General features: G+C 43.9%; 1 protein-coding gene across 1 annotated transcript; it reads left to right on the forward strand.

Moving 5' to 3' along the window:
- The first annotated feature begins 412 nt into the window (after positions 1–412).
- Positions 413–22,681, forward strand: FAM216A (family with sequence similarity 216 member A). Its single transcript, XM_008004684.3, has 7 exons — positions 413–663; positions 4,802–4,842; positions 16,918–17,039; positions 18,658–18,787; positions 18,869–19,052; positions 20,206–20,288; positions 22,315–22,681. Exons 1-7 carry the CDS (start codon positions 521–523, stop codon positions 22,431–22,433), a joined length of 822 nt encoding a protein of 273 aa, XP_008002875.3. The 5' UTR covers positions 413–520; the 3' UTR covers positions 22,434–22,681.
- Positions 22,682–23,183: the final 502 nt, after the last annotated feature.

Below are 23,183 nucleotides of genomic sequence, written 5' to 3' on the forward strand. Positions count from 1 at the left end.
CAAATCCGGTGAGAAACGCATCCTGAGACAAAAAAGGAGGGGTGAAGGAGATGATATGTGCGTGCGCAGAAGTAGTTGTTGGAAATCGGCCGTTGGGATGCAGGCTAAGCTTGGATACCTGGGTAATAACGGATAACAGATAAAGCTCCACATCCTTGAGCCGCGTGCTTCGGTCTGTGGTTTGCGTGCAGACTTTTGACTTGTATGGTGACCCTCGCGATTTGCAAATGTGTTGAGGATCTGGAATACCGAAGTGGAAAGCACCTCTTGTTTTGGGGAGCATGTATATTTCCCTCCTGTGACGCACTGCTTCCACAGAGGTGCAAACGTGCAAACGCTCAGCTACCGCAGCGCTCCTGCCCCTCCCCCACCGTAACTCCGGGGTCGCGGATCTGCCCGCCCCGCTCTCCCGAAGCTCTTCGGGCAGTGTCCGAACGGCTTCGGAGGGGCGAGAAACCGGCATCGGAGCCGCCTCTCCGGAATACCAGCCGCCTGACGCACGCGTGCTGTCGGGGGAGGGATGCTGGGACAGCTGCTCCCGCACACGGCTCGCGGTCTCGGCGCCGCGGAGATGCCGGGCCAGGGTCCTGGGTCCGACTGGACGGAGCGTAGCTCTTCTGCAGAGCCGCCCGCAGTGGCCGGGACCGAGGGTGGCGGCGGCGGGTGAGGTTGGGGGCCCCGGGATAAGGGGTGGCAGCGTGGGGCCCCCGGGTCGTGAGCCCCGTGAGGAGGGCTGCGGCCAGCCGTGCGTCTCGGGCTGGCTCCGGTCCCCTCAAGTGAGAGGCGGGGAACAGTTGTGTTGTGGACGGGAGGGAAGAGGGGAGGACTGCCTCGCGGTTGAGGGAGGGCCTCTGAGGGAAGCCTCGGAGGAGCGTTTGGTGCAGTGACCACGAGGTGACTGCGACAGTCGCCCGCGTGCATCTCTCTGCCCCGAGGGGGCGCTGCGAGCCCTACTGGGACATTTGCTGTCTGGCACAGGACGGTGTGTCCACCGAAAGGCGAGGCGGCGGGAACAGAGGGGGAAGATGTCCCCCAGTTCAGCTGGGGGCGTCCAGGCCCATAAACCAGTTCCTTCCCTCTTGTGACATGAGCCACCTTTCTGTCAAACGAGGATTTCTTTTTGTTTTCTTTTTTTTTCTTTTCTTTTCTTTCTTTTTTTTTGAGTGTGAGACAGAGTCTCGCTCTGTTGCCCAGGCTGGAGTGCAGTGGTGCGATCTCGGCTCACTGCAACCTCAGCCTCCCAGGTTCAAGTGATTCTCCTACCTCAGCCTCCCGAGTAGCTGGGATTACAGGCCTCTGCCACCACTCCCGGCTAATTTTTGTATTTTTAGTAGAGACGCGGTTTCACCATGTTGGCCAGGCTTGTGCCGAACCTCTGACCTCAAGTGAGCCGCCCGCCTCGGCCTCCCAAAGTGCTGGGATTACAGGGTGAACCATTGCGCCTGACCTCAAACGAGAGTTTCTAATCGCCACTGAGACCAATGACTGAGTATCCGAGGTGCCCTGATCTTGACATTTTTCTTCACACACTGAAGTTCCTTTTTTCACAAATCTATTTCGTTTTGAGCAGGTTTTTACACCTATTTCCTGGATAGTGAAGACAATGAGCTGTTGAAGTCACTGCTGGAGACTCTACCTCCTCTTCCTGTCCCTCCTTTATTTCCTAAAAGCAGGAACTGCGATATGTTTGCCGTTCAGTACAACCCACAGTCAGGGCCCCTGTTGCACCCGTGGCCATCCTTTTTTGTTTTTGAGACGGAGTCTCGCTCTGTCGCCCAGGCTGGAGGGCAGTGGTGCGATCTTGGCTCACTGCAAGCTCTGCCTCCTGGGTTCACGCTATTCTCCTCCCTCAGCCTCCCGAGTAGCTGGTATTACAGGCGCGTGCCACTACGCCCGGCTAATTGTTTGTATTTTTAGTAGAGACAGGGCTTCACCGTGTTAGCCAGGATGGTCTCCATCTCCTGACCTCGTGATCCACCCGCATGGCCATCCTTTTTGTATCTGGTGCTACTGAAGACTTCTTAAAGATGGGATGGAGTCTTCTTGGGTTTCTTTTCTGTTCTTCATAATCCTTGGCCGACTGCTGGATCCTAGTGTATCAGGAGATACATTAACTTTTTTTTTTTTTTTTTGAGACGGAGTCTCCCTCTGTCACCCAGGCTGGAGTGCAATGGCACAATCTCAACTCACTGCAACCTCCGCCTCCTGGGTTCAAGCGGTTCTCCTGCCTCATCCTCCCAAGTAGCTTAGACTAGAGGTGTGCGCCACCACACCCGGCTAATTTTTGTATTTTTAGTAAAGATGGGTTTCGCAATGTTGGCCCAGGCTGGTCTTGAACTCCTGGGCTCAAGCGATCTGTCTGCCTTGGTCTCCCAAAGTACTGGGATTACAGGCATGAGCCACTGTGCCCAGCCAAGTCCTAGAAGCTTTTATTATGATCTCCACTTTTTGGATGACAAAACAGGCGCAAAGAGGTTGTTTGTCCTCTCCTTTTATCTCCCCCTGTCGTTCATTTCCATGCCACCTTTAGTTTATCCAAACTCTTAAAAATACAATTGAAAAACTTTCAGTTTGGTTTAAGGAACCCCATTAAAAAACATAAACCAAGATTAATTTATGAAAAGCTATATTCCCAGAAATACAAAATACAACTTTCAGACTAGAATCAGGTTCATTATGCTACATCATACAATTTTGGCACGGCAAGGGTCTTAAAAATCATCCATTCCAGTCATATTTACTAATCTGAAAGGGGAAGTAATCTGCCAAAAATCCCGTTATTAACTAATGGGAACTCCAGAACTCCTTACTTTTTTTTTTTTTTTTTGAGACGGAGTCTCGCTCTGTCACCCAGGGTGGAGTGCAGTGGTGTGATCTTGGCTCACTGCAACCTCCGCCTCCCAGGTTCAAGCGATTCTTCTGCCTCAGCCTCCCAAGTAGCTGGGACTACAGGCATGTGCCACCATGCCTGGCTAATTTTTTGCATTTTTAGTAGAGACGGGGTTTCACCGTGTTAGCCAGGATGGTCTTGATCTCCTGACCTCGTGATCCACCCGCCTTGGCCTCCCAAAGTGCTGGGATTACAGGCAGGAGCCACTGTGCCCGGCACTTCTTTTTCTTTAAAGTCAGGTTTATTGAGACATGATTTACACAAAGTAAAGTCTTACTTTTTCATGTATAATATGATGGGTTTTGACAAATGCACATGGCTGTGTAAGCCCTGCCATGCTGAAGATACAGAGCAGCTCTATCACTCCTTCAAAACTCCTTCATGCCCTATAAAGTCAACCTTTGGGAAAGGAAGTCACAAGAAGGTTGCCAGCAGAGAAGTGATGTGATCTTACTTCTCTTAAAAAGGATCACGCTGGTTGCTAGTTGGAGAATAAACTGGAAGGAGCAAGGGTAGAATTAGGGAGTTGGAATACAAGAAAATGATATGGTGGCTTGGAATAAAATAGCAGAGGTAATGGCGGTGAAAAGTTCATAACAAAAACTTTACAAACTTGGCGCCTGCCCCATGAACTCTTGGTCACTGAATAAATTGCAGGATGAGGGAAGGAAGGTTGTTTTAAGTTTAGAATTTCTTTTCTAAAAAAAGAATTTGTACGAAATTAGAAACATTACAGACCAACTTACCAGTTCTAGCACACCTTAATTACTATTCAAAGAACAGTCTTTCGGCATGGCATGGTGGCTCACGCCTGTAATCCCAGCACTTTGGGAGGCTGAGGCGGTGGATCACTTGAGGTCAGGAGTTTGAGACCAGCCTGGCCAACATGGCGAAACCTTGTCTCTACTAAAAATGCAAAAATTAGCCCGGCGTGGTGGCGGGCACCTATAATCCCAGCTTCTGGGAGGCTGAGGTGGGAGAATTGCTTGGACCTGGAAGGCAGAGGTTGCAATGAGCCGAAATCACGCCATTGCGCTCCAGCCTGGGCAACAGAGCAAGACTCCACCTCACAAAAGAAAAAAAAAAAAAAAGAGAGAACAGTCTTTTCAATACCCAAATCACTTCATTAAAAATAGAGACAGCAAGATAATAACATGGATAGCCCAGGAGCCCCAACTACTTTATTGAGCTCACTGTAGGAATGAGATTAGGAAGCTATAAAATTAAGACCCGGGACAGGTATGGTGGCTCATATCTGTACAAAAATTAGCCAGGCGTTGTGGCACACGCCTGTGGTCGTGGCCACTTGAGAGGCTGAGGATTGTTTGAGCCCAGGATTTTGAGGCTGTGGTGAGCTATGATCCCGGCACTGCACTCTAGCCTGGGTGAAGGAGGGTGACCCCATCTCTAAAAAAGGAAAGAAAAAAATCTTGGAGCCATTAGGATTTAACCAGAATTACAGAAAAAAATTTGCAAGACATTTCTGATGGAAACATGAAAAGTAAAAATAATATGCAACACTGTCCTTTTTTAAAATTTGAAATATGTTGGTTGGGTGCAGTGGCTCATGCCTTTAATCCACCACTTTGGGAGGCTGAGGCAGGCAGATCACCTGAGGTCGGGAGTTTGAGACCAGCCTGGCCAATATGGTGAAACTGTCTCTACTAAAATACAAAAATTAGCTGGGCGTAGCAGCACTGGTCCCAGCTACCTGGGAGGCTGAGGTGGGAGAATCGCTTGAGACTGGGTGGCAGAGGTTCCAATGACCCGAGATAATACCACTGCACTCCAACCTGGGAGACAAAGTGAGACCCTGTCTCAAAAAAAATAAAATAAAATAAAATTGAAATATGTTGTTCAGTGCTTATAACATTGTAATATTACATATTTATATGCTTTTTTTTCCAACAGATCAGCTGGACACTCTTGTTACCAGAATTCTAAAGGTTCTGGTGAGTAGTGCATATAAAGCAGATAATACTTATAAGTAACATGGTTCTGAGAAGCCTATTTGTCTGTAACTACTTACATAATAGAATTTTTTTCTTTTTTTTCTTTTTTTGAGACGGAGTCTCACTCTGTTGCCCAGGCTGCAGTTCAGTGGTGCTATCTGGGCTCACTGCAACCTCTGCCTCCTGGGTTCAAGTGATTCTTCTGCCTCAGCCTCCTGAGTGGCTGAGACTACAGGTATGTGCCACCACGCCTGGCTAATTTTTGTATTTTTAGTAGAGACAGGGTTTCACCATGTTGGCCACACTGGTCTCGAACTCCTGACCTCAGGTGATCCAACTGCCTCTGCCTCCCAAAGTGCTGGGATTACAGGCATGAGCCACCGCACCCAGCCCACAACAGAGTTAAAAATAGATTGTATTAGCATCCCTGGTGAACTTAGTCTTTAAGATTTCAAAGAGCAATTAGGAAGGTTTTTTCTTGTCTATTGGTACAGTATATTTTACATCAAGCATTTTTAAAATTAGCAGTGAATCCTAAAAGAACTGTATTTATAACTGATGTTGGTTGAAAAGCACAGAGCACAGCCTGGGGTTTATACATGGATAGAAGAAAAAAATTCTAAATTGAATAGCTTCAAAGAATATAAAATATTTCTCAGTGCTGATGTTTTCCTCTCACTTGAAATAAAGGATAGAGCTTTCAAAGTACTCACCTCTTCTCTGCTGGAGTTAAGAGAGTAAGTAAGACAAGACCCCAAAGGTCTCTCACTAATTGCTTTTTTTCCCCTGGGAGAGGAGCTGGAATTAACTGACTTCAGGAGTGTGTGTGTATGCATATATTTTAAGTATAGTAGTTATGATAGGTTTTAAAAGTTTCATTTAAATTCAGTGATATATAAACCTGGGCTCACTTTGCTTTTCCTTGGTAAATATATAGTCATTACAGTTACCTAGGAAAAAAATATACAGACATATATGTGTACATATATACATATATAAATAATATGGTCATTTAAAAAATGTGTTGCAGTCTGAGTTCATTAGATTCCTCACCAAAATTCTTACTGAATTATAGTTAAATGTAAAAAACAAACACAAAACAATTATTACTAATATATTCCAGATGTGGAGGGAAATAAAAGAAGAAATATTAACAATTATCAGTATATTAGATTGACTCAGTTATATAAAAGAAAAATTTCTAAACAAATATATCCCTAGTAAAAACTCTGAAAGGCGGGCCGGGCGCGGTGGCTCAAGCCTGTAATCCCAGCACTTTGGGAGGCCGAGACGGGCGGATCACGAGGTCAGGAGATCGAGACCATCCTGGCGAACACGGTGAAACCCCGTCTCTACTAAAAATACAAAAAATTAGCCGGGCGAGGTGGCGGGCGCCTGTAGTCCCAGCTACTCGGGAGGCTGAGGCAGGAGAATGGCGTAAACCCGGGAGGCGGAGCTTGCAGTGAGCTGAGATCCGGCCACTGCACTCCAGCCTGGGAGACAGAGCGAGACTCCGTCTCAAAAAAAAAAAAAAAAAAAAAAAACTCTGAAAGGCAATATATCAAAGTGTTTTAAAATAATTACTACTAGGCCGGGCACGGTAGCTCACACCTGTAATCCCAGCACTTTGGGAGGCCGAGGTAGGTGGATCACCTGAGGTCAGGAGTTCGAGACCAGCCTGACCAACATGGTGAAACCCCGTCTCGGGCCGGGCACGGTGGCTCAAGCCTGTAATCCCAGCACTTTGGGAGGCCGAGACGGGCGGATCACGAGGTCAGGAAATCGAGACCATCCTGGCTAACACGGTGAAACCCCGTCTCTACTAAAAAAATACAAAAATTAGCCGGGCGCGGTGGCGGGCGCCTGTAGTACCAGCTACTCAGGAGGCTGAGGCAGGAGAATGGCGTGAACCCGGGAGGCAGAGCTTGCAGTGAGCTGAGATCCGGCCACTGCACTCCAGCCTGGGGGACAGAGCGAGACTCCGTCTCAAAAAAAAAAAAAAAAAAAAAGAAACCTCGTCTCTACTAAATATACAAAAAAATTAGCCAGGTGTGGTGGTGCACGTCCATAGTCCCAGTTACTCGGAAGGCTGAGGCAGGAAAATCACTTGAACTCAGGAGGCGGAGGCTGTAGTGAGCTGAGATCACGCCAGTGCACTTGAGCCTGGGTGACAGAGCGAGACTCCGTCTCAAAAAAAAAAAAAAAAAAAAATAGGAGGCTGAGGCGGGCACATCACCTGAGGTCAGAAGTTCAAGACCAGCCTGACCAACACAGAGAAACCCCGTCTCTACTAAAATACAAAAAGATTAGTCAGGCATGGTGGCTTATTCCTATAATCCCAGCTACTCAGGAGGCTGAGGCAGGAAAATCGATTGAACCTGGGAGGCGGAGGTTGTGGTGAGCTGAGATCACACCATTGCACTCCAGCCTGGGTAACAAGAGTGAAACTCCATCTCAAAAAAAATTAATTAAAAAAAATTACTACTAGATTGTGGGATCAAAGGTTTTTATTTTCTTTTTATACACTTAGTTTACTTCACTAATCTGTAGTGAAGAATGTGTATTGCTGTTTATAATTGGAGGGGAAGAGGGCCAGTATTCAGCAAGTGCTTGATTGTCTTTCTCTATAGCTGAACTTAAGGATTCATATTTAAAATAAACACTATAGTCAACTACTGGCAGTGACTCTAGATATTATTGTTATTATTATTTTTGAGATGGAGTCTCACTCTTTCCCCCAGGCTGGAGTGCAGTGGTGTAATCTTGGCTTATTGCAACCTCGGTCTCTCAGGTTCAAGCGATTCTCATGCCTCAGCCTCCCAAGTAGGTGGGATTACAGGCACACGCCACCATGCCTGGCTAATTTTTGTATTTTTAGTGGAGACGGGGTTTCACCATGTTGGCCAGGCTGATCTTTAACTCTTAACCTCAGGTGATCCGCCTGCCTTGGCCTCCCAAAGTGCTGGGCAGGCATGAGCCACGGCACCTGGCCCTCTTTTTTCTTGAATACTTTCAAGTATGTATTTCCTTTATTTATTTATTTTAAGACAAGGTTTCACTTTGTCTCCCAGGCTGGAGTGCAGTGGTGCAATCTCAGCTAACTGCAGCCTCGACCTCCCTGGCTCAAGTCATCCTCTCGCCTCAGCCTGCCCAGTAACTGGGACTTCGCCCCGCAAAAAAAAAAAAGTGGGGGTATTTATCTTAGCTCTATTTTTTACTCTATCCCCCAGGCAGGAGTGCAGGGGTACAATCATGGCTCACTGCAGCCTCCGCCTCCTGGGCTCGAGTGATCCTCCCACCTTACCTTCCAGAGTAGTTGGGACCACAGGTGTGCACCACCACACCCAGCTAATTTATATATATATATATACACACACACATACACACACACACACATATATATATATTTTTTTTTTGAGACAGAGTCTCGCTCTGTCGCCCAGGCTGGAGTGCGGTGGTGATCTTGACTCACTGCAAGCTCCACCTCCCAGGATCACGCCATTGTCCTGCCTCAGCCTCCCCAGTAGCTGGGACTACAGGTGCCCACCACGCCCAACTGATTTTTTGTACTTTTAGTAGAGACAGGGTTTCACTGTGTTAGCTAGGGTGGTCTCAATCTCCTGACCTTGTGATCCGCCCACCTCGGCCTCCCAGAGTGCTGGGATTACAGGCGTGAGCCACCACGTCTGGCCTAATTTTTATATTTTTAGTAGAGATGGGGGTCTCGCAAAGTTGCCCAGGCTGGTCTTGAACTCCTGGGCTCAAGCAATCAGCAAACCTCAGCCTCCCAAAGTCCTGGGATTACAGGCATGAGCCACCACGCCTGGCCTATCTTAACTACATTTATTTATCTCACAAAATAACTATCAAAATCAAGAACTTGAAATACTGTTTTTTTTGTTTTTTTTGTTTTTTTTTTTGAGATGGAGTCTCGCACTGTTGCCCAGGCTGGAGTGCAGTGGCCGGATCTCAGCTCGCTGCAAGCTCCGCCTCCCGGGTTCACGCCATTCTCCTGCCTCAGCCTCCCGAGTAGCTGGGACTACAGGCGCCCACCACCTCGCCCGGCTAGTGTTTTGTATTTTTTAGTAGAAACGGGGTTTTACTGTGTTAGCCAGGATGGTCTCGATCTCCTGACCTCGTGATCTGCCCGTCTCGGCCTCCCAAAGTGCTGGGATTACAGGCTTGAGCCACTGCACCCGGCAAAATACTGTTATCTATAGACATTATTGAGATATTGTTTATTGTTTCAATAATATCCTTTATAGCCAAAAATTAGAAAAATCCAAGTTTATGAATAGCATTCAGTTGTCAATGTTTCTGTGTTTATTAGCTTTTTTTCTTTTTTTTGAGACGAAATCTCACTCTGTCGCCCAGGCTGGATTGCTGTTGGGCAGCCTTGGCTAACCACAACCTCCGCCCCACCAGGTTCAAGCAGCTCTCATGTCAGCCTCTCGAGTAGCTGGGATTATAGGCACATGCCACCATGCCTGGCTAATTTTTGTATTTTTAGTAGAGACAGGGTTTCACCATGTTGGCCAGACTGGTCTCAAACTCCCGACCTAAAGGATTCACCCACCTCAGCCTCCCAAAGTGCTGGGATTACAGGCTTGAGCCACCGCGCCTGGCTGACATTGATATTTTTGAAGAATACAGACCCGTGGGGTTTTGTTTGTTTGAGACAGGGTCTCACCCTGTTGCCCAGGCTGGAGTGCAGTGGCACAATTTCAGCACACTGCAGCCGCAACCTCCCAGACTCAGGTGATCCTCCCACCTAAGACTTCCAAGTAGTTGGGACTACAGGTATGAGCCACTGCATCCAGCCCAGGCCTGTTCTTTGTGGAATTTCCCTAAATTTGGGTTTGTTTGATGTTTCCTCTGATGAGATTCACCTTATGTCCTTCTAGCAGGAATAGCACAGAAGTGGTGCTGAGTTTGTCCTGGTTCATCATATCAGGAGACCCCTGCTGTGCATTAGTCCATTACTGACAATGTTGTCATCATTTGGTTCAGGTGATGTCTGTGAGCTTTCACCACTGTAAACTTACGATTCTTACCCTTTGTAAAGGTAAAAGTATATGGGGATATACTTTAAGACTCTGTATATATTCTATTACTTCTCAAAGTTTCATCCATTAGTTTTGTCATCCTTTTTTTTTTTTTTTTTTTTTGAGAGAGTCTTGCAGTGTCGCCCAGGCTGGAGTGCAGTGGTGCAATCTCAGCTCACAGCAAGCTCTGTCTCCCAGGTTCACGCCATTCTCCTGCCTCAGCCTCCCGAGTAGCTGGGACTACAGGCGCCTGCCACCACGCCTGGCTAATTTTTTTGTAGTTTTTTAGTAGAGATGGGGTTTCAACGTGTTAGCCAGGATGGTGTCGATCTCCTGACCTTGTGATCCACCTGCCTCGGCCTCCCAAAGTGCTGGGATTACAGGCATGAGCCACTGTACCCAGCCGTGTCATCCATTCTTGACTAAATCCATTATTATTAAGATGGCTAGAAATATGTGCTTTTTCTTTTTCTTTTTCTTTTTTTTTTGAGACAGTGTCTCGCTCTGTTGCCCAGGCTGGATTGCAGTGACGCGCTCTTGGCTCACTGCAAGCTCTACTTCCCGGGTTCATGCCATTCTTCTTCCTCAGCCTCCTGAGTAGCTGGAACCACAGGCGTCTGCCACCATGCCCGGCTAATTTTTTGTATTTTCAGTAGAGATGGGGTTTCCCCATGTTAGCCAGGATGGTCTCGATCTCCTGACCTTGTGATCCGCCTACCTTGGCCTCCCAAAGTGCTAGGATTACAGGCGTGAGCCACCACGCCTGGTCATATGTGCTTTTTCTCATTCCATCATTGATTCTACATTTTTCAGATGACTTTCTAATGAAGAGCTTCCCTTTCTCTACCATTTTTCAATTTATGTGTTTATTATATAATTGTCAACACATGCATTCTTATACCAGTCAATAGATTAAATCCTTTACTTTAAATGTTACTTATTTTGATGCTCAAATTATCCCAGATTTGGCCAGTGGGAGCCCTTTAAAGATGGCTTTTGTTCTCTGTCTTCATTGTCCTTTGAACATTTTATCCTTTAGCACAAAATGTTGTACTGTCCCCCTTCTACCCTTGATGTTAGCCATTTCTCCAAAGAGCCTGTGGTAGGCAGCATGGTCCCCAAAGATGTCCACACTCTAATCTCTCTAACCTGCAAATATGTTATGTTACATAGCAGGAGCAATTTTGCAGGTAAAATTAAGTATAACCCTCAAAAGAGATGTTATCCTGAATTATCTGGGTTGGCCCAGCCTAGCCACATGAGCCCTTAAAAGCAGAGGAGTTTGTCTGGCTGAAGTCAGACAGATGTGGGGGAGGAGCAGTTAGATGTGAAAGGAGAGATCTTAACACTCCATTGTTGGCTTGAAGATGAAGAAAGCCACATGTCAAGGAAATAGGGACTTTGGTTTTGTAGGGAACTGAATTCTGCCAACAACCTTAATGAACCACTACAGTCTCCAGATGGTAGCCTAGGCACTCCGATGGCTTGATTTTGGCCTTGTGAAGATTCTAAGCAGAGAACCCAGTGAATTCATGTTATACTCAGTCTTTTGAGTTATAGAACTATGAGATAATAAGTGAGTGTTGTTTTAAGCCACTAAAGTGTTGTTATGGCAGCAAAATAAAACTAATATAGAGCCCGGTTTTTTTTTTTTTTTCTAATTTTATATATTTAAAGTAGAGAAGAGTACATAGAAACCAAGATCTGGGTGCTAGGTGTGCTTATTTATAATATATTATCATTGTTTCTAGATCCTCTCCAAGGACAGTGCTGGGAAAGAAATGTGTGTGCATTTACCTGTGAGCACATACATACCCATACATATCTATTTCAATATTTCTACTTAACTCCAAATTCCCATCCAACAAACAGGGTTTATTCTGTGCTTTCCTCTTTCCACATTAATAGGTGACTCCTGTCTCCAAAAGTGTGAGACCTGACTCTCATTAACTACAATATATTATTTGCTTAGTCCTAAGATGTATAAAAAATTAGTTTCTGAAGTGCTAAAAAAAAAAAAAAAAAAAAAAAGCCTACTGTGCCGGGTGCCATGACTCACGCCTGTAATTCCAGCACTTTGGGAGGCTGAGGTGGGTGGATCACAAGGTCAGGAGATTGAGACCATTCTGGCCAACATGATGAAACCCAGTTTCTACTAAAAATACAAAAAATTAGCTGGCCTTGGTGGTGCGTGCCTGTAATCCCAGCTACTTGGGAGACTGAGGCAGGAAAATTACTTGAACCAGGGAGTTGGAGGTTGCAGTGAGCAGAGATCGCGCCACCGCACTCCAGCCTGGTGACAAAGCGAGACTCCATCTAAAAACAACAAAAAAACTAAAACACAAAAAAGAAAACAACAAAAAAAGCCTAGTAATTAATTAGAGATCAGTATTTGCTTAGAGTTGTTTCTGTTTGAGGGCATATAGTCCAAGCAGTATATTCCAAAGTTCTTGGGTTGGTTAACTATTTATTTGTGGTAAAATATACATAATATAAAACTTACCATTTTAATTTTTTTTTTTTTTTTTTTTTGAGATGGAATTTCACTCTTGTTGCCCAGGCTGGAGTGCAATGGCATGATCTCGGCTCACTGCAACTGCCGCCTCCTGAGTTCAAGCGATTCTCCTGCCTCAGCCTCCTGAGTAGCTGGGATTACAGGTGCCCCCCCCCACCACCCACCACACCCGGCTAATTTTTTGTATTTTTAGTAGAGATAGGGTTTCACCATGTAGGCCAGGCTGGTCTCAAACTCCTGGACTCAAGTGATCTGCCCACCTCAGCCTCCCAAAGTTCTGGGATTACAGGCATGAGCCACCGCACCTGGCCCATTTTAATCATTTTTAAGTGTACATTTCAGTGGCATTAAGTATATTCACACTGTTGTGCAACCACTGCCACCATCCATCTCCAGAAAGTTTTCATCTTCCCAAACTAAAACTCCATACCCATAAAACACTAACTCTCAGGTGGGTGCAGTGGCTTGTGCATGTAATCCCAGCACTTTGGGAGGCCAGGGCTGGAGGATCGCTGGAGCCCAGGAGTTTGAGACCAGCCTGGGCAACATAAAATTAACTTTAATTTTTTTTGTCTCTAAAAGAAAATTAAAAAACAAAATAAAAAACCTCTAACTCCCAATATACCTCCTTTCCCCTGGCCTCTTGTAACCGCCATTCTTTCACTCTGTGTATATTTGATTCTAGGTATCTCATAAAAGTTAAATCATACAATATTTGTCCTTTGTGACTGGCTTATTTCACTTAGCATGTCTTTAGGGTTCATCCATATTATACCATGTGTCAGAATTCTCTTGTTTTTTTAAGGCTAAATAATATTCCATTGTTTGTATATACCACATTTTGTTTATATATTCATCTGTTGATGGATACTTGGGTTTCTTTCACTTTTTGACTATTATGAAGTAATGCTGCTATGAGCATGGATAAACAATCTGTTTGAGTCCCGGCTTTCAGTTCTTTTGGAACTGCTGGATCAGAAGTGGAATTATTAGATTATATGGCAATTCTGTGTTTAAATGTTTGAGGCACTGCCGTACTATTTTTCTTTTTCTTTCTTTTTCAAGTCAGAGTCTCAACTCTGTCACCCAGGCTGGAGTGCAGTTGCAGTGACTCAGCTCACTGCAACCTCCGCCTCCTGGGTTCAAGTGATTCTTCTGCCTCAGCCTCCCAAGTAGCTGGGATTACAGGGGTGTGACACTATGCCCAACTAAGTATTTTGTGTGTGTGGTTTTTTGTTTTTGAAGTAGAGACAGGTTTCACTATGTTGCCCAGGCTGGTCTCGACTCCCAACCTCAGGTGATCTGCCTGCCTCAGCCTCCCAAACTGCTGGGGTTACAGGCGTGAGCCACCATGCCCAGCCTATTTATTTTTAAGTGCTTCGTTTTCTGTAAAGAAATGTTATCAAGCTATTGAGAAATTAAGTATTAGTCCAAAATATAATATGCATCTCAGAAATATTGTTTAGTAAGGACACAAGACATATTCTTTTTTTTTTTTTCCCTGAGATGGAGTCTCGCTCTGTTGCCCAGGCTGGAGTGCAGTGGCCGGATCTCAGCTCACTGCAAGCTCCGCCTCCTGGGTTTACGCCGTTCTCCTGCCTCAGCCTCCTGAGTAGCTGGGACTACAGGCGCCCGCCACCTCTCCCAGGTGGTTTTTTGTATTTTTTAGTAGAGACGGGGTTTCACCGTGTTAGCCAGGATGGTCTTGATCTCCTGACCTCGTGATCTGCCCGCCTCGGCCTCCCAAAGTGCTGGGATTACAGGCTTGAGCCACCGCGCCTGGCCCACAAGACATATTCTTATATAAATAGCCCCCATTTACAACTTGAAAAGGATTTCCAAAATAAAAAACTTTAAAAAATCTTAAATTGGCATTCATATTATTACAGATTATAAGTTCCAAGGGTCGTAATACAATTTCCAAATGATTTTCTATTTCTTGGTCAACTAGTTAGTCTTCAGTATGCAAATATAACTCTTACCTGCAGTATCCAATTTGCCAAAATCTTGAATAACTAAATTTAAAGTTTAATACAAAACTGAAATAGCCTGTTATTAATAATATTGAAACAAAAAGTGCTTATTGAATTCAATTTACTAACTACAAACTTTTTTTTTTTTTTGGAGACAGAGTCTCGCTGTGTCACCCAGGCTGGAGTGCAGTGGTGCGATCTCGGCTCACTGCAACCTCTACCTCCTGGGTTCAAGCGATTCTCCTGCCTCAGCCTCCTGAGTAGCTGGGATTATAGGTGTACACTGCCACGCCTGGCTAATTTTTATATATATTTTTAGAAGAGACAGGGTTTTGCCATGTTGGCCAGGCTGGTCTTGAACTCCTTACCTCAGGTGATCTGCCTGCCTCAGCCTCCCAAAGTGCTGGGATTACAGGCATGGGCCACCACACCCGGCCACAGACTTTTAACTTAAAATGTGTCTTTCCAGTTTTATTTGTAATAGACAAAAAGTGGAAACCACCCAAATGTCTATCAATAGGTACATAATCAAATAACAGTGTAAACATATATGCAATAGAAGATAACCCAGTGGGCCGGGCGCAGTGGCTCACGCCTGTAATCCCAACACTTTGGGAGGCTAAGGCGGGTGGATCACAAGCTCAGGAGATCGAGACCATCCTGGCTAACATGGTGAAACCCCGTCCCTACATAAAAAGTTAGCTGGGTGCGGTGGTGGGCGCCTGTAGTCCCAGCTATTCAGGAGGCTGAGGCAGGAGAATGGCATGAACCCAGGAGGCGGAGCTTGCAGTGAGCCGAGATGGCGCCAGTGCACTCCCCAGCCTGGGCAATAGAGTGAGACTCCGTCTCAAAAAAAAAAAAAAGATAACCCAATGATAAAAATAAATGAACTATTTGTTGCATGTGACATGAGTGGATCTCAAAATCATTGAATGAAAGAAACCAGACAAAAAATGAATACTGTGTATTCCCATTTATATCAAACTCAAGAAAATGCAAATGAATCTATAGTAATAGAAATCACATCAGTGGTTGCCTGGAGAAGGGAGTGTGCAGGGAAGAGGGAAGTATTATAAAAAGAGGCATTTCATGATTTGTCAGATACTGTTTTTCCCCAAGCTGCTAATGAAGCTTATACTTTAAATTACTAGTCTCAGTATGTCTGAAACTGAAAACCAGTTCCCATTCTTCTGGGAATATGTTTCAACTTTTATTTTTTACTAAAAGGTTATTCTTTTATGCTGTCCACAACTGTTTTAAAACAATGAAATAGGCGGGGCGTGGTGGCTTATGCCTGTAATCCCAGCACTTATGGGAGGCCAAGGTAGGTGGATCACCTGAGGTCAGGAGTTTGAGACCAGCCTGGCCATCATGGTAAAACCCCATCTCTACTAAAAATACAAAAATTAGCTGGTGGTGCATGCTTGTAATCCCAGCTACTTGGGGGACTGAGGCAGGAGAATCACTTGAACCTGGGAGGTGGAGGTTGCAGTAAGCTGAGATCGTGCCAGCACTCAAGCCTGGGCAATAAAGTGAGACCCCGTCTCAAAAACAAACAAACTAACAAAAATCAACAACAAAAAATGAAATAACTGAAACTATGTAAAAATAAATTTTGATAAATTTCTGCAGTCTTTCATGTTAACACTACATCTCCAAAGGGATAACATTTGTGTTACTCTAGTCTAACACAGAATAGAATTTTAAGGCCGGGTGCAGTGGCTCACACATGTCAGCTACTTGGGAGACAGAGGCGGGAGAATCGCTTGAGCCCAGGAGTTTGAGGCTGCAGTGAGCTGTGATTATGCCACTGCACTTCAGCCTGGGCGTCAGAGCAAGATCCCATCTCTTAAAAAATGATTTTAAAAACTATATACTAAAGTTAGGCCGGGCGCAGTGGCTTACGCCTGTAATCCCAACACTTTGGGAGGCCGAGGTCAGGAGATTGAGACCATCCTGGCTGACATGGTAAAACCCTGTCTCTACTAAAAATACAAAAAATTAGCCAGGCATGCTGGCGGGTGCCTATAGTCCCAGCTACTCGGGAGGCTGAGGCAGAAAAATGGTGTGAACCCAGGAGGCAGAACTTGCAGTGAGCCGAGATCGCGCTACTGCACTCCAGCCTGGGGGACAGAGCGAGACTCTGTCTCAAAAAACAAACAAACAAACAAAAAAAACCAAAAAAACTATATACTAAAGTTAAATAATAATTACTGTAAATTGCTAAAGCACAAATCCTGCATGTATATTTTCTCTTTAGTATGTTTCTGACATGATAAAGTTACTGTCAACACTTTGTATCTCAGCTGAGTTCATAATAATGTATTATATATAAAATATTTACAAGTATTTTTGATGTTTTTTGTGTGCTGTAAAACCAAATGTCATATCATACAGTCTCTTCAAATTTAAGTCTGAGTTAAAATATTCAATACTACTCCAGGATAATAATCACTGACACATGTCAATATCTAGATCTTAATAATTCAATTTGTTGAACTGATCTTTGCCTCTGAAATTCACATGATGTCTTTGCCTACAGAGAGAATCAAAGATGGATACAAAGTGAACTCACACACAGCTAAGCTGCAAGAGTTATGGAAAACTCCCCAAAATCAAACAATCCACCTCCCTAAATCAATGATGGATGCGTCCTTTTTCAAGGTATGCTAACAGGGACATATTTAAATACCAATGCTCTTTGTATTCAGAGCCAAACTTTTTACTGAAGATGAGCTGCTTAGAGGGCGAAGTACTGCAGATGACAAGGCATATGCAGTATAATTGTCTAGGAGTCAATAAATGTCTTTGGGTAAACTCATGAATGAATGTAAGGATTATACATTCTTTATCATAAGAGTTCTTTCAGGGTTTTATGATACTTCATATCTAATGTATCTTTACTGAGGGGAAGCTTAATGCCCTAACCACGGAGATGCTCAAGAAAAGTTCCATCCTAGAAACAGAAACCCAACTTCACACAGATTTCACTCAAGGACTAAAAAATTAAGAAGAAAGCAGGTAAAGAAAATGGCAGTAATTAACTAGTAGGGTTTTAAAAAAAAGAAAAATAAATAAAAGAAAATGGCAATAAGGATTTTACAATGGTTATCTGTATCCCATTAATGAGTGTAACTACTGAAAATATCTCTAAAGCAATGTGAATTAGGGTAAATTTTTCTAACATTTTGATTTTTCTTTGAACTTACCACATATTCAGTAAAGTAAATCGTGTGTGTGTGTGTGTATATAGTGGAATCTTACATCTTTTTTTTTTTTTTTTTTGAGACGGAGTCTTGCTGTGTCTCCCAGACTGGAGTGCAGTGGCGTGATCTCGGCTCACTGCAAGCTCCGCCTCCCCGGTTCACGCCATTCTCCCGCCTCAGCCTCCTGAGTAGCTGGGACTACAGGCGCCCGCCACCACGCCTGGCTAAGTTTTTGTATTTTTAGTAGAGACAGGGTTTCTTTTCTTTTTTTTTTTTTTTTTGAGATGGAGTCTCGCTGTGTCACCCAGGCTCGGCTCACTGCAAGCTCCGCCTCCCGGGTTTACGCCATTTTCCTGCCTCAGCCTCCGAGTAGCTGGGACTACAGGCGCCCGCCACCACGCCCGGCTAGTTTTTTGTATTTTTAGTAGAGACGGGGTTTCACCATGTTAGCCAGCATGGTCTCGATCTCCTGACCTCGTGATCCACCCGCCTCGGCCTCCCAAAGTGCTGGGATTACAGGCGTGAACCACCGTGCCCGGCCATGGAATCTTACATCTTAAGTGAGCATTAACTTCTAAAATCAGCAAGTACACTGAAAATCTCAAGTCAAAATTAGAGACGAACATACTATCCCTCAGAATGTCCAACACAGTCAGTTATTCTTCTGGTGCTGGAAAAGAATGTTTCTTCAGTTGAGACTAAGTAGAGTAATTGGGTTGCTTTTAGGTACCATGTTATACCTCAAAAATCATTTTGAGAAGGCAAGATGCCCACACAGAGGCGCACAGCAAGTAACACTCGACAGAACAGCAGATTCATTCCTTCCTTGTTCATCTAGAGCAGTGGCTTCTCAGACTTCAGAGGGCATCTGAATCACCTGAGTGGAATGGCAAGCAGAGCCACTTGCACTGTTTAAATGCCCATTTGTTTCTCTTTTGTCAAGTTAACGTAGTTGAATTTGCTTAAGTAAAATGCAGTTGGCACAACTCTCCTGAACATTCATCTCTTCAGATAAGGAATATTGCCAACTTCTCTTCTACAATGCAGACTATAAATCCTCTTATTCTGTCTTTTAGCATCCAGACCTCACCACAGGCCAGAAGCGTTACCTGTGCAGCATTGCTAAAATCTATAATGCGAACTATCTGAAGATGTTAATGAAGAGGCAGTACATGCATGTACTTCAGCACGGCTCACAAAAGCCAGGCAGGTGCACCTCCAGTTGGCTTTTCACTAGTTTTTACAATTAGTGAGAGGGTCTTTTAACAGAGGTGATTTATATCACAGGTGTCCTCACTCATCACAGAAGCCGCCTTAGCTCTCGTTACTCACAGAAACAGCATTACCCTTGCACTACGTGGCGACACCAACTGGAGAGAGAGGACTCGGGGCCTTCTGATATTGCAGCTGCATCTGCACCTGAAATGCTCATACAGCATTCCCTTTGGCGGCCAGTGAGAAACAAAGAAGGGTCTGTTTCTTAGTGTGTAAAATGGGGGAAATGCATCTCAGTTTAATTTTAATTTTTTTTTTCTGAGACAGGGTCTTGTTCTCTCACCCAGGCTGGAGTGTAGTGGTGTGATATAGTTTACTGTATCCTCAAACTCCTAGGCTCAAGCAATGCTCCTGCCTCAGACTCCCAAGTAGCTAAGGCGAAAGGCACAAACCACCATCCCCTGCTAATTTTAAAAAAATTTTTGTAGAGAAAGCATCTCAGTATGTTGGCCAGGCTACTCTCATCTCTGCCTCCCAAAGCACTGGGATTACAAGTGTGAGCTACTGTGCCCAGCCTTCTCCATCTCTTTTGAACGGTAGCTAAGTGATTTTAATGCTTGTGTTCCCTAATATGTTCACTTTGCTAAATTCAGAATAGGCTGGACTTTTAAAAAGCAGAGAGAGATACTTTTTTTTTTTTTTGACCGAGTTTCGCTCTTGTTGCCCAGGCTAGAGTGCAGTGGTGTGGTCTCGGCTCACTGCAACCTCCACTGCCCGGGTTCAAGCGATTCTCCTGCCTCAGCCTCCTGAGTAGCTGGGATTACAGGTATGTGCCACCATGCCCAGCTAATTTTGTATTTTTAGTAGAGACGGGGTTTCTCCATGTTGGTCAGGCTGGTCTTGAACTCCCAACCTCAGATGATCCGCCCGCTTCGGCCTCCCAAAGTGCTGGGATTACAGGTGTGAGCCACCATACCCAGTCGAGAGAGATTTTCATACTTATCCTTTACTGCACTGATAAGAATATGCCACTTCTTTTAGAATATATTTTGTGGAATTATAAAAATTTAATCATCAGATAGAGTTATGGATGACTCCCCTTTTCAATGTGATTCCCACTCAACCTCAAAATAATGCAAATACTTTTAAAAGGAGAAGCATATGGTTGGTTTTGCACAGGGGAATACTATATAACAGGGAGAGAAAGAAGATTAAGAAGCATGAGTATTGAAATTGCACTGCAGCAGCTTTACATCTCAGGGTTAAGAAATTACAAGATAATTTGGGTGCTGAAAGGGTCTTTTTTGGTGATGTTGGCAGTTAATAAAATGAATTTGTGTGGTCTTCCACATGCCCTAGGCAGCTGTTCACTTTGCTGGCTTCAACTAAGATACTTCCCTTTCTTATAGGATAAAAACTGGATATGCATCTAAAACAAGATGTAAGTCACTGAAGATTTTTAGAAGACCAAGGAAACTGTTCAAGCAAACAGGTAAATGTGGAAATTTAACAATATGCATTTTTTAAGATCTTATGCTTAAAAATACTATACCAAATACAATTTCATTTCTATTATGAAGATATTAACAAATTTAGAATATGATTTGCTTTTATTGTCACAAATAAAAAACCAAACATAAAATATAGTTTACACTTGCAATTAAAAGAACATACTGGGCTGGGCACCACGGCTCACGCCTGTAATCCCAGCACTTCGGGAGGCCGAGGCAGGCAGATCACCTGAGGTTAGGAGTTCGAGACCCGCCTGGCCTGGCGAAACTCCCATCTCTACTAAAAATACAAAACTTAGCTGGACGCGATGGCAGGTGCCTGTAATCCCAGCTACTCAGGAGACTGAGGCAGGAGAATCGCTTGAACCTGGGAGGCGGAGGTGGGAGTGAGCCAAGATGGTGCCATTGCACTCCAGCCTTGGTGACACAGTGAGACACCATCTCAAAAAAAAGAAAAAAAGAACATACTGCTCAAAGGAGTAAGATTCAAGGTATTTCTAATGCTAAAGATATTTACAATGTCAAGGTCAGAGACTTAGTAGAGAATGAATTTGTCAGAACCCAGAACCACAAACATGACTTTCTCAAGCAATAGCACTTCTTTTATGAGTTAGTGCTATTTTTTGATGAACAGCATATTTTGTATAGCATCTATTAGTTTACAAAGGGCTATATCTCTTATAGTAGGCCCTTCTTATCCATGGGGAATATGTTCCAAGACCCCCAGTGGATGGCTAAAATCTTGGATACTACTGAACCCTATATATACTTTGTTATTTCCTGTAAATACATATCTATGATAAAGTTTTAATAGGCATATAGATTAACAACAATAAATAGAACAATTTTATACCAATATACTGTAATAAAAGTTATGTGAATGTGGTCTCTCTCAAAATATCTTATACTGTACCTTGGAAAGCAAAACTGTGGATAAGGAGGGACTTCTGTATGCCATTTTGTTTGATATTCAACAAAACAGTGGAGGCAAGCCAAGCAGGTGATATTATCAAAATTTTACAGCTGCAACTCAAACAAATCCAGACTTTGGAAGGATCAGCATAAAAGATCCTTCTACCACAAGAACAAAATACTGCAAAAAGGGAAGACAGACTGAATGATCACAAGTGTTTCTGAGAACTAATAATGTTAAATCATGTTAAGTAGTTTCCTAGTTATCAGCACAGTGAAGTAGGGAGGTGGGTAAGAAGTAGGGAAGTTGGCCAGGAACAGTGGCTCACGCCTGTAATCTCAGCACTTGGGAGTCCAAGGCCGGCAGATCACCTGAGGTCAGGAGTTCGACACCAACCTGACCAACATGGAGAAACCCCATCTCTACTAAAAACACAAAATTAGCCGGGCGTGGTAGCACATGCCTGTAATCCCAGCTACTCGGGAGGCTGAGGCAGGAGAATGGCGTGAACCCGGGAGGCGGAGCTTACAGTGAGCTGAGATTGCGCCACTGCACTCCAGTCTCCAAAAAAAAACCCCAAAAAACAACAAAACAGAAGTAGGGAAGTTAGGCCTTCTGAATTGATATCCTATCACTGTATGAGTGTTAGCCAGCTCTGCTGTAAATATCGTACCATGCCTATCCAAGAAATGAGGGAAAGGGCAGGTTCCAAAAGGAACAGTTAGTGGAAACTGTAGGGGGAAAGTCCCTGTGGTCCCCAGCGTAAGAGATGAGAAGGAACTAAAGGAAAATGCGGAGATTCTGAAGATGTAACTGACCACTTTAATTTCCCCCAACCAAAAGATTTTGAAAATCAATGGTAATATAGGACTTAGTAACAAGAGAATTTGCTGTACAGTAACTTGGTTAGAATACAGTACTGTGCATCTTAAAGAGTAAGAAACTTGGGGGAAGGGTGAGGTGACTAAAAGCCTTGAAAATTTCAGTCAATTTGTCTTTACTACAGGCTTATTAATAAGCCACGTCATTTTGAAAGTTGTACTTAGAGCTTTATTTCCAAAACAGACAATTGTAGATTCTTATTTTTCCTTCAGTTTCTTCAAATGATTCTGAATCATACATGAGTGAAGAAAAAAAGGAAGAAGATTTACTAAATAAGTTTATGCAATCAATGTCAATTGAAGAACAGGGAGAACATCTGATGTTAACTTGACAGTCTTGTCTTGTGTATTGAATTCGTACCAAAGGTGAGGGTAAGGGGTTGTGAGTTGTGTCCTGTATGTTTAGGATGGTATTGTTATTCATTAAATCATTAAGTAATTTTGGTTTGTTCAGAAACTTAAAACAATGTAATTGGTCTGATGTAGTTCCATGTACCAATGATATTTATGTAAGAAAATTTACATGTAACATATACTTGTACTTCTAGCTAGATACAATTAAAATTTTTCTTGCATTCAATATTGAATTACTTTTCTTTAAAACTGACAAATGCATCATATTTCTTTCTCTGTTCACAGTAAGTCCTAAAACAGCAATATTAGAATATCCTACAAGGGCCAGGTGCGGTGGCTCATGCCTGTAATCCCAGCACTCTGGGAGGCTGAGGCGGGTGGATCTTGAGGTCAGGAGTTTGAGACCAGTCTGGCCAACATGGTGAAACCCCGTCTCTACTGAAAATACAAAAATTAGCTGGGCATGGTGGTGCGTGTCTATAGTCCCAGCTACTTGGGAGGTTGAGGCAGAAGAATTAGAATTGCTTGAACCCAGAGGCGGAGGCTGCAGTGAACTGATATCACACCACTGCACTCCAGTCTGGCAACAGAGCGAGACTCCGTCTCAAAAAAAAAAAAAAAAGAGAAAAAAGAGAATATCCTACCAGTATTTTCTTGATTGGGCTAAGGAAAGCTCTGAAATATCCAGATACAGAATAGCATTTGACAGAGATAATGCTCTGACTTGC

The sequence above is a fragment of the Chlorocebus sabaeus genome, chromosome 11, assembly GCF_047675955.1.
Source record: "Chlorocebus sabaeus isolate Y175 chromosome 11, mChlSab1.0.hap1, whole genome shotgun sequence".
NCBI lineage: Eukaryota > Metazoa > Chordata > Mammalia > Primates > Cercopithecidae > Chlorocebus > Chlorocebus sabaeus.

Excerpts from the sequence above, each read along its gene's own strand:
- FAM216A (XM_008004684.3), top strand. The coding sequence starts at position 521 with ATGCTGGGACAGCTGCTCCCGCACACGGCTCGCGGTCTCGGCGCCGCG. Across the intron at positions 17,040-18,657 it reads TGGATGCGTCCTTTTTCAAG|CATCCAGACCTCACCACAGG; the intron begins GTATGCTAACAG and ends TCTGTCTTTTAG. Across the intron at positions 18,788-18,868 it reads GCACGGCTCACAAAAGCCAG|GTGTCCTCACTCATCACAGA; the intron begins GCAGGTGCACCT and ends TTTATATCACAG.